This window comes from Maniola jurtina, chromosome 2, assembly GCF_905333055.1.
Source record: "Maniola jurtina chromosome 2, ilManJurt1.1, whole genome shotgun sequence".
Classification (NCBI taxonomy): domain Eukaryota; kingdom Metazoa; phylum Arthropoda; class Insecta; order Lepidoptera; family Nymphalidae; genus Maniola; species Maniola jurtina.
The window spans coordinates 4,766,235-4,778,960 of NC_060030.1; the positions used below are offsets into that span (position 1 = coordinate 4,766,235).

A 12,726-nucleotide genomic window follows, 5' to 3' on the forward strand; every position below is an offset into this window, starting at 1 on the left:
GAGCAAAATTGTATTGTATTGAATCACAAAAAATGTCTATTAAAAAGGCAAAAGGAGTGACAACATCTGTTACCAAAAGGTTGGATATAGATAAATACAAAAATGTGTTATACTACAATCAATCAGTCAGAAAGAATATGTGTGTTATTAGATCTAAAAATCATAATGTATATACCCAAAAAATTAATAAGTTAGTTTTAAATAGTGAAGATGATAAAAGACAAATTTTAAAGAAGCAATTTAAAACGTTGCCGTGGGGGCACTACAGTACAATTTTTTAGTTGTTAATTTGTACTAGATTTTATGTTATTCATTACTGTGCAATTTTGATTGTTCATGTATGCATGCAAATATTGAAATAAATATTTACTACTCATCATCACTGACATTTTATTATTTTACCTTTCAGTTTTTTATTTTTATATTTATCGAGATCAATAACTTGAGTTATAGTGATATCATAGCAGGTGATAATGTTTGCTTACTGACCTTTACGTTTGTTTATATAGACCTTCAATTTCAACATTATATCCTTATCACCTTGGTCGAGAAATGAAAATGCAGTAAGCAAACATTAAGCAAAATTAAAAAAACCTTTACATTTAAGGGAATCGAACCCTTGAAATATTTGAAAAAACTTGATTGTACTACCTAATATTTACATGGAATACGTTAATATTATTAGGTACTTAGTACAATCATAATGTTTTCAATTAATAATTTAAAAATTAAAAAAACAATTTTACTCTTTAAACCACGTTTATTTCATAAATAATGAATTCATGCTACAGCTCCTTACTCAAAAAAACACTATTTTTATAAACAAAAAATATGATGATATTTAAAAATAAGCAAATTACATTTCAACAATAGTTCACATTTATATGGAGTGAGTAATTTTTGACATTATTTTACCTATCAAATTTTCTGTAGCATCCATAACTTCATCGTAATTATCCTTGACTACATACTGTGCACTAACACTAGGAGTATCACCATTTATATTTTCATCTTGTTCTCCTCCATTTAGTCCATAAATATTTATTTTTATTAAATGAAGCCGTCTTCCAGTTGCTTTGCGAATAACATAGGATGTTGATGTAGAAGTCGGGGGTGAAACAGGCTTCAATAGTGATAAACTGCATTTTTTCTTTTTTTTCATCTCCTTACTAGATGCTTGAACTGGTTCTGCTGCTTGTTTTTGAGCTAAATCCTCGCAAAGTCTCTGAAATTCAGTTTCCGCGAACCCGTTTACATCTTATGCGTAGTAAAAAGGATTTGTTAGATTTTCGTTGGGTAAGATAGGAGTCGACATAATTCTGAAACAAAAAGAAAAATAATTAATAAATAACGGTAAAAAAATACATGCTTTATTAAAAGTCAGCACATTGTTATAAAATAATTATAATAACTTACCAAGTAAAATACTCGATATTTATTATGATAAAATTATGAGCGCGGCTACTGTTTTCTTCGGGAGCTGTAGCAGGAATGAAGCTTTAATAAATAATAATTAATCTAATACTGTCTTGCGATCTAAAACGATGTAATTTGAGCAAAACGAAAACATAATGCTTTAGTGACACAGCATCACATTCCAAGTTTTTCCCGAGAGCTGTAACAGGAATGAACATGCATCGATAGTAAAATCTTATATAATCTTGTATTCTCAAATGGGTAATTTGAGCAAAGTGAAAACAAATCTTTAGTGACACAGCAACGCATTCCGAGTTTACACGTGTATGGTGTCATTTCTTTAAATTGGTTATTAACATTATGTTACATTTTAGTTATAAAATTATATAGAATATAATGTGAAGACTTTATAACAGGATTTTATCTTTTTTAACAGAAAACACAATGAAGTTGATCAAACAACCAGTAACATTGGAAATTAACAATTTAAATATAGAAGCGTCATCAATCCAAAAAAGGCATAGTTTGCTGTTGCCCGATACGATTCGCTGTATAATATGTGGACCGTCAAATTGTGGCAAAACAAACACAATGTTAAGCTTATTACTACATCAAAATGGTCTCAAGTTTCAAAATGTTTACCTATATTCTAAAACAACATTTCAACCAAAATATTGTTTTTTGAATAAAGTTTTAAGCATGGTTCCAGCTGTTAAGCTCTTTACCTTCAAAGATGATAAAGAGGTTATTCCTCCTACTGAAGCCTTGAAAAATTCTGTATTTATTTTTGATGATGTTACTTGCGAGAACCAAGTAAATATCCGAGATTATTTTTCAATGGGTAGACATAAGAACATCGACTGTTTTTATTTGACTCAAACATATTCTAAGATACCAAAACAATTAATTCGAGATAACGTAAATTTTTTAATAATTTTTAAACAAGATGATATAAATTTGAAACACATCTATAACGAACATGTCAATTCTGACATGACTTGGTCAGACTTCAAAAAATTATGTTCAGATATATGGAAAGATTCATACACATGTTTAATAATTAACAAAGATTGTGAATTAAACAACGGTAGATATAGAAAATCTTTCGACGTTTTTGTAAAATTTTGAATGAAATTATTTAAACAGATTGTAATTTAAAATTAGTTTCATTTTAATTTTTACTACATAGTTCAATGGTTGTGTAAAATAATTAAAAAAAGAAATGGAAACAAGTTTGAAAAAAGAGTTAATTAAATCAGTAAAGGCTATTAAAAGTAAAGTAAAAAGATTACGTGATGAAGATGAAGATTTAGAACTGAGGCGGAAAAAAATATTTAAACCACTGTCTGATCCTTTGAAAGCAATTGTTACACTAAGTAAATATGCTACAAACAAATCTTATCACGAAACTAATTGTAACAACGCAAGTGTTGGAAATAATCAATCGCCTGAAATTCCAAATATAAACTCAAAACAAGATGGTGATATTGAAATTACTTACAACGATAATAACTTTGAAGAAAATCCGAAAAAACAAGAGGAAATGTCTGAACCTTTGGAATTTCTAAATGATGAAGTCAACATTTCCGAAACACTGGCAGACAATGATCTGTTTGGCGAGCAAAGCAATGTATCTATACCATTTGGTATACGTCGCATTAACAAAAAATTGATGATAGGAAATACCCCCGTCAAATTTTCAACTGTAGATGATATGTCTTCAAACAAATTAACGTTTATTACTATTGATGATAAAAGTTATGAACTAACTGCTGGTTTAATAGAACTTTTATTAAGAAATAAACCAAACTTGAATAAAGTAACTGAAAGTGATAAAATCACATATAAAGATATCTTAATTAGTACTAGTGCTCATAAAAGAGATTACAATCCTGCTAATCAAATTAAAGGTGACAAAGGAAAAAAATATTCTCAAATCATCAAACCATTATTTTATGAAAAGGATATGTGTGAAACAAACAAATTAAAGTACGGTGGTAGGCTACCAGTTTTAAAGAAATACAAAACTGATACTGATCTCATCTATTGGGATGATCCTAATGAGTTAATTGAAAGATTAAGATTGATTATTGCGTCCAGAGACGCTGGCAACACTAATCATGATAATGAAATTCTTTCGATTATTGAAGAGTTAAAAGAAGCGGGTATAATAAAAGAATAAAAGAAAGCACATTTATGGAGCGTGTTCAGTATTGATAAGCAGGTTGAACATGAAAGTTGATAAGTTTGGACATCATGTTAATAAGATGCGAAGAATGAAAGGAGTGTTATTAGAATGCGCTTTGAAGTGTACAAACAATAATTTGGATGCTCAGCATAAAAGAGTAAAAAATCTTGCGCAACCGGTAGATTCTAACGATTGTGTTACAAAAGAATACGTTGATGTTTTGGCAGACAATCTTTCAAAAAAAATATCATCAATTAATCAGTTTATTACAGAAATAAATATTAAAGTAAGTAATTTGATCGAAATCACCGAGGCTAGTAGAGTAAAACATGAGCAAAAACAGCGTCGTAAATGAAATACATAAAAATGCAAGAGTAAACTTTCCTCGTCGACATGTTGTCATGAGAGATATAGACGATTTATGGCAAGCTGACTTGATTGATATGAAATCTCTTTCGAAACAAAATTCAGGTTATAAATATATTTTAGTTATAATTGATACATTCTCAAAATATGCTTGGGCATTTCCACTAAAGTTTAAAAATAAAGATCAGGTCTCTAAAGCGTTTGAATCTATATTAAAGAAAGGACGTATTCCAAAAAACCTTCAAACTGATTTTGGAACTGAGTTTTACAACGAAAATTTTAAAACGATAGTCAAAAAATTTAACATCAATCATTATTCTACATATTCCACTAAAAAAGCTTCTATAGTTGAAAGACTTATAAGAACTTTAAAAAATAAAATGTATAAACAATTCAGTTTCCAAGGAAACTACACTTGGATTAAAGGTGTGCTAGAAGAAATAGTTGAAAATTATAACACCTCTAAACACAGAACGATCGGTTTATCTCCTAACGAAGTTAATGAAAATAATAAGAAACTTATACTTCAAAGATTTAATGTAGGAAAACAGTTAAAAATCCTTAAGAAGAGAAATTTAAAAGTTGGAGATTTTGTGCGGATTAGTAAGTATAAAGGTGTTTTTGAAAAAGGTTACACTCCTAATTGGTCCACCGAAATATTCCGTATTAAAAAAGTACAGAAAACGAATCCTGTTACTTACCTTATAGAAGATGCTAAACATCAGCCAATTTTGGGCTCATTTTATGCAGAAGAACTTCAAAAAACAGAAAATCCTAATGTCTATCTTATTGAAAAAGTTTTAAAAAGAAAAGGAAACAAGATATTTGTAAAGTGGTTAGGATTTCCATCGAGTGAAAATAGTTGGATAGATAGAACGAATATTTTATAACTAACTTGTTCCCAATTTATTTATTGTTATTTAAGTGATAGTATAGTTATTTTACATTCATTGTAATAAAAGTAATGAAAGAGAGCAGTATTCTCAATTGGTTTATAAATCATTTACCATTTGAACTTCATCTACCTGGATATAATTACTGTGGTGCTGGTACAAAATTGTATAAAAGGCTTGCACGGGGAGATCAAGGTGTAAATAAATTGGATGAATATTGTAAACAACACGATATTGCATACGACTTGTCAACTTCATTAAGTGATCGTCATAAGGCTGATAAAATATTGATGAAAAGGGCTAAGCAACGTGCTTTAGCATCTGATGCAACTTTGGGAGAAAAGATAGCAGCAAATTTAGTTAATAAAGCTATGATAGCTAAATTGTATACCGGGTCGGGACTGACTAGTAAAGCCAACAATTCTAAAACAGTGTCGCCAAAAAAATCCGCTTCAGGCACTGGTTTGAAAAAACACTTTAAACATGTTGTTGCTCATGCAAAAAAGCATGTGCAAAAAATGAAACCCAAATGTAAGAAAATGGCTATAGAATTAGCCATAGCAGCGGCTAAAGAATTGACTAAAGACTCGTCAATAAAACTTCCTCGAATTATACCAATTCCAAAAACTGGTGGAGTACTTCCTTTGATACCTATTTTTGCCGGATTATCTGCTGCGGGTAGCTTAGCTGGTGGTGCTGCAGGAATCGCTAAAGTTATAAATGATTTGAAAGACGCTAAAAAACGTTTTACAGAATTAAAGAGGCATCATGAAAAAATGGAAACCCTCCATATAGGCAAAGGTTTACATATCAAACCGCATAGAGGTAGTTTAGGAATTTACATTTCAAATGAAAAAAACTAAGAGAAAGGCTACCCAAACGAGCGCTCACCAATATCGACATCATCAACCATTCGCAAGACATTCCTTACTTTCGAGGGGTGTTTATGAGAGATGAGATGCCAAAACATCCTTTTCGAAAAGAATGTGGTATAGTTAATTTGGATAGCTCCAATAATCCTGGCTCTCATTGGGTAGCCTATGCAAAAGTAAATAATGAAATTCAATACTTTGACAGCTATGGAAATTTAAAACCACCTAAAGAGTTAATTCAATATTTAGGAACTGGTATGAGTTATAATTACAAAAATTTTCAAGGTAGTCATCCTTATAACTGCGGTCATCTATGTATAAAGTTTTTAAGAAGTTTTTGGAATACACAAAATAAAATGTATAAATAGTTCAGTAAAATCAGTAAATTTTTAGTTTACGATCATGTCTGTAACAATCACTATTACCGGGCACAAATCTGTGTTGGAATCATTTTTTCAACCTCCTCTTATTCTCGATGGTGAATATGAATGCGGTTTATTATATTTTTCTGCTCTGAACTCAATACCAAACATAAATCATAGCAATAACATATTTGCATATGGTGATGAATGTAAATATTTAAAAATTCCATATGGTACTTATGATTTATATGACATAAGAGAATATCTTGCGAGTAAGTTAGACAACTGTGAAATTGAAATAAAACCAAATAATAATACTTTAACATGCTCGCTTTTTTGTTCCAAAACTGTACATTTTGACGTAGAAAACAGTTTAGGACGCTTACTTGGTTTCCCAAATGTAAAACTTGAAGCAAATAAATGGCATGAGTCTGTTAATCCAGTTAACATTCTTCCCTTGTCTGTCATCAGGATCGAATGTGATCTTATATTCGGATCATTTAATAATGGGTTTGCATCACATATTATTCATGAATTTATTCCTAACGTTCCTCCAGGATATCGATATATAGAAATTCCAAAAAATATTATTTATCTTCCTGTTAATAAGAGTAATATATCATCCATAACTGTTAAAATCATTGACGAAAACGGTAACAATATTGATTTTAGAGAAGAAAATATCCAACTGAGACTTCATTTACGTAGAGCAAAATGATAGTGTTTAATAAAACACTTGGATATGAGGTGAAAAGAATCAATCATTTGCCTGCTACTAAAGCGCGTACACGTATTAAAGCAAATCGTAATATTGTAACAAAAAGAAACAAAGATTTTCTCCGATCACTCGGATTCAAAGTATGAATATTCTAAATATTAATAACACCCCAGTATTCGATAATTCTATCGAAAGTTATGAGATCCACACGTACAATCCATACAATAACAGCTTTAAAGAAAATGATGAAATTCGCATTCCAATACATCAGCAAGACATATACATATTACCATGTAATAGTTCAATTTATGTTGAAGGCTTTGCCACAGTGACTGGAAAAGATCAATCGGGGAAAGAAATAAAGAAACCTGTAAATTTTACTAATAACCCTGTTATGTTTCTATTTCAAGACATTAGGTATGAAATGAACGGTATTGAAATAGATCGCGTAAGAAACCCTGGAATAACCACAACATTAAAATCATACATATCGATGAATGAGGGGGATAGCAAAGTCGCAGCATTGTGGGGTTGGCAAATGGATGGTTTTAAAATGACAGAGGGATATTTTAATGCTGTTATACCATTGAATAAAATAATGGGATTTGCCGAGGATTATAATAAAATTATTATAAACTGTAAACATGAACTTATTCTGAATAGAAGTAATAGTAATTTAAATAGTGTAACAATTCACAAGGATGATAATATACATATAGAAGTACGAACAATTCAGTGGCGTGTGCCGCATATAAAAGTTTCGGATCGTGAAAGACTCTCACTACTTAAGTATTTAGAAAAAGACAAACCTATTCAAATAGCATTCAGAAATTGGGATTTATATGAATATCCTTTACTTCCTAAAACTACAAAACATTCGTGGTCAATTAAAACTACTTCTCAACTTGAAAAACCTCGATATGTTATTTTTGGTCTACAAACTAATAGGAAAAACAGTAAGACTAATGATAGTTCTATATTTGATCATTGCAAATTAACAAATGTAACACTGTTTTTAAATTCACAATATTACCCATACGATTCACTTAATTTGAAATTTGATGAAAATAAATACAGTATATTATACGAAATGTACACTCAATTTCGTCAGTCTTATTATAATCTTCCTGTTGACCCGTTGTTTGATCTGATCACATTTAAAGAAAAGGCACCACTGTTTGTAATTGACTGTTCAAGACAAAACGAGAATTTAAAGACAGGACCTGTAGACGTACGTTTGGAAATTGAAAGTTCGCAAGAAATCCCGGATAAAACATCAGCATATTGTCTTATAATAAACGATCGCCTCTTTGAATATAAACCCTTAAGTAATATTGTCCGCAAGTTGTCATGAATGTCATCATTGATGTACAAGGATTCAAGACGGATTCCAATGAGTTTATAGTAAAAGAAATAGCTATATTATGTAATAACCATATCCAGACTTATTTAATCAAGCCACCATACCCATTTTATAATTTAACGAAAACGGAAAGAAAACAAGTTTGTTGGATAGAAAGAAACAGAGGAATACATTGGAAAGAAGGTTTTATTTCATACTTAAACTACAAAGGATATGTAAACATGAATAATTATTTAAATAATAAACGTGTTTATGCTAAAGGTGTAGAAAAAGTGCAGTGGATATCGAAAATGTTTGGTTGCGATAGTGTTTATAATTTGGAAGATAAATCTTGCCCTAGCTTATTAAGTTTGTATGAACAATACGAAACGAATAGTGATGTGTTTAGTTGTTTATACCATCCTTCAATATGTGCATTAAAAAACGTGCTTGTTTTAAGAAAATGGTGTCTCGATAATAAAATTTTCTAATAAATATATATCTAGTAGTTTTTATTTACTTTCCTTTTGTTAAGGGTTGATTAGTAATATAAGTATGACTAGCAAAGTATAGTCAATATTTTTATTAGTTGTTGATTAATACGACTTTAGTTTATTCATGTACATGGTCTAAGAAAGTCATTCCTTTTCAAGAATTCAAAGTAATCATCATAATTATAAGCAAATAAAAATGATATTAAAAGTTAATGATTTAGTTGACGTTGTTATTGTAAAATGGAATTTGTGTGGGCTGCATCATGTACATATATTAAACTATAAGGAATACGATGGTATTCTGATATCAACGATCTCAAAGAAATCCAACATTTATTATAAAGGTCTTAAAGTTTCCGCACGCGTATTAAGAATAAATAATAAGTATGTTGACTTGATACCATCAGCTGATTAATGTGTAACTAAAACCGTCTGATTTTCATAAATAACCTTATAAAGCTGAGTCATTAGGATTTATCTGAAATTGACACATTAAAAGTAATTTGTTGAACGATTTAAAAAAACCATTACTTATATAAATCCAAATAATTCTAAAATGAGATGTCAATAGTGATAAGTAGGCTATCCAAGAATAATATCACCATTGAATCATCTTCGAGGAGTTTGTGACAACCTGATCATTCTCTTGTTACTGATTATATTTAACATCGATCGTAAAATTGGAAGTTGTAGCTCACGTCTATACGATGCGCGGCGCGGCGCAGCTACACCGCTAGACGCGCCGCGCTTTATCTAGAGACGTGAGCTACAACTCCCAATTTTACCCTACTGGTGGATTTCGCTCCGGCAGAGATAGCTGTCTTCGATACAGCGGCGGAGTCTCTAAATCTGGGCTTATAACATTATTCCAAAGTAAATTAGCTCGTATATCACCCTCAGTTCTGCGGTTTCTACGGCGCCGTTGCGCCCGCGGACGGGAAAACAAATTCCTCCATGAACAAACACATCGTAACCACAAGTAGGTCCCGACTATGCCTATCGCTAAACCGATTTCAACACCAATCACAAAAGCTTGAACGGCCGAAAAGTCCCGATCGAATTTCTGGAATGGCGTCAAAGGTTTTGTATCGTTCGGCTTCACTGGTAAAGTTTTATTTTCAACGGTTATATTCCAGACTTTATCAATATCCACCGATTCTCGTTCGACTACCATGGATATAATTTTCTCAGATTTCCGGAGAGACTTCTTTTTGCATTGCTTTTCGTATTTAATATTGTGAGAAAGTATCCACGTTTCAACGGCGATAAAATCGGGATTGCACTGCCAGTATTCATTTTTCAGTTCTAATCTCTCCAATTTTCGTATGGGTTTCAGTACAGCTACCGTGATGGTGACGATATAATTTTCGCTTAGGTCTAGCTTCTTTAGATTGGGCAGTCTACTAAATAGTCGTTCTGGTAACGATTTGATGCGGCAGTTGTTAAGATTGAGGACCTGGAACAACAATTATTACAATAAACACCTATCAATTTTATCGCTCCACTGAGTTAAGAATTTCGAGTTACGACTTCGAAGTGGGTAAGTAAGTAGTACCTACTTATCGTTGCCTAGGTTCATGGCGATTTTGACATTTTTGGTGCCATTTGCCATAGAAATACCTAATCATTCATCCAAGCCATTCGCAGTAAAATCAAGAGACGCATCATTTCATTTATTTATTTGCTTTCGGCCAATCAGAAATAAGAAAACGTCCATTAGAAACTGAATAAGAATATAAAGTCCTAGCACAGTATTCCTCAAATATTTCAAACTTCAAATTATGCCGTTTTGCGTTCTCATGTAGGAAAGTTGCTAATTTTGACTTAGATAGGTAGTTACGTGGTGTAAGAACTTGCAAATTTTCAACTTACTTGCAACTTTTCATGCATTATAAACGGTTCATTTTTCACTTTCTCAAAAACGTTAGATGACAAATCCAATATTTCCAACTTTGGCGTTTCCCAAAACACATCCGATGTGATAAACCTTAATCTGTTGTTACTAAGATCTAGATTGGTTAGATCGTTCAATCCGGCGAAAGCGTGCAAGCCAATCCAGAATATAAGATTGTAAGACAAGTCTAAGATCCTCAGTGAACTGTATCCAATTTCCTGAAATCAAAATTAAATGGTTTATTATTTTTATTCATCCTATCCCTAGTATCTACTTAGCTAGGAAAACCCCACGAATAGGTATAAATTTTTACAAGTAAAAAAAACGTGAAGATACCCTTATGTACCTATGAGAGTTCTCCATATGTTCTCAAAGGTGTGTGAAGTCTAAAAATCCGCACCAGCAGCGTAGTAAACCATGGCTCAACCACTCAACCCTTCTCATTCTAAGAAACCCGTGCTCAGTAGTGACCCGGCGATAGGTTGATGATGATGACAGGCACGCGCTTGACCACAAGCACACCAGAGGGTTATTCGCTAGCTCAGTGATCATCACTGAGTGAAAGCCGTCAAGCCACTTGAAGCTCATTTGACATTTATTTTTAATCCACTGAAGGTTTGCTACCAAACAATAGTTTTATATCGCTTAGTGAAGCAGCAATGTAGAACCAACCAATGTCAAATGAGATTGATGGCTTCCATTGAGTGAAGATCACTTAGGTAATCACCTCGCTCGCGCTGATGCAGTTATAACGTAGCTGATGCAATGTTGCCTAAGATGGAACGTGTTCAACTTGCAAGAAGTCTATTCACTCTTGTTTTAACTACTTTACAGTTGTTGATTACTTGCAAATAAATAGTAAGTAAACAAAAACCTACCTTGAAACAAAAGTTATCCAATTCACTTATAACATTTTGGCTCAAACTGTACACTTGGACCTCTTTAGGCACTCCCACATCCACACTGACAATATTTTGGTCCACACACATAGCCCTGTTTAGCCCATTGTCCATATCACAGTCACATTCTTTGGGGCAAACTGTACCCCCACAAAACCCAAAATGCAACCAAGATAGCCCAAACAATATTAACCCCCACATGATCGTGTATTAATTACTAACATTGTATGCATTCTGAGTTAGGTATTAGTAATATCTGGAAATGCACTGACGCATAGAAATGGAACAGTTTTGGTTTAAACTGATAAGTGATATCGTACATGATAAGATAGCTAACGTAAGCAGTTAACTTTGTCTCCTTCACTTCTATAGTAAGTAATAATAGATTAGTAAATGAAACACGCAATTTTTTATCAAGATGTTTTTGTTTATTTTTTGTGATTTTACATCAATTAACATTTATTCTATTGATTGTCCAATTAAAAAATAGCACTTAAGGTATATTTAAAATCTAATAATAGTAAAATCATATTTTTAACCCCCGACCCAAAAAGAGGGGTGTTATAAGTTTGACGTGTGTATCTGTGTATCTGTCTGTGGCATCGTAGCTCCTAAACTAATGAACCGATTTTAATTTAGTTTTTTTGTTTGAAAGGTGGCTTGATCGAGAGTGTTCTTAGCTATAATCCAAGAAAATCGGTTCAGCCATTTGAAAGTTATCAGCTCTTTTCTAGTTCTTACTGTAACCTTCACTTGTCGGGGGTGTTATAAATTTTTAATTTACACTTGTTATTATTTATCAGTTCTGTTCAGCTGTACATTGACAATAATTAATTATTCACATTTTGCAGTCCTTTCTCTAAAAACCGGCCCAGTGCGAGCCCGAGCGAGGGTTCCGTACATAGTTATTATGAACAATTAATTTTTATTTAAACTAGATATTATTATTTAATTTGGTAAAACCCAAAAAAAATGCTCATTTGTTTTGGTCACAGCTTACTTAACTACTTAATAATACTATGTGATACCCTGTCACAAATAATTGTGACCATTCTCAAAAACTAAACTATTAGGAATGTGAAATTTCGGTATACTATGTACCATATACTGTATCTAAACAGCAAATACTGAAAACAATGATTCATAAAGTAGTTTGTAAGCTGTGACCAAAACATAATTATGTACGGAACCTGAAGGGCGCCTACTTTGCCGCTAAGTGCTGCGCGGGGGCAGCGCGTTTTTATTTACAGTACAACCAAATTAGTAATGCGCATGCAGATCT

At 32.0% G+C, this 12,726-nt stretch overlaps 1 protein-coding gene across 1 annotated transcript in view; it reads right to left on the bottom strand.

The window, feature by feature from the left end:
* LOC123877643 (leucine-rich repeat transmembrane neuronal protein 2) overlaps nt 1–11,750 on the bottom strand; it is a 19,945-nt gene extending 8,195 nt beyond the window's left edge. The window contains exons 1-3 of the mRNA XM_045924479.1: nt 11,424–11,750; nt 10,524–10,763; nt 9,444–10,107 (exon numbers count right to left, since the gene is read on the bottom strand). Coding sequence (XP_045780435.1) covers nt 9,444–10,107; nt 10,524–10,763; nt 11,424–11,645 — 1,126 coding nt within the window. The 5' untranslated portion in view covers nt 11,646–11,750. The remainder of the gene's footprint in view (nt 1–9,443; nt 10,108–10,523; nt 10,764–11,423) is intronic.
* Nucleotides 11,751–12,726: the final 976 nt, after the last annotated feature.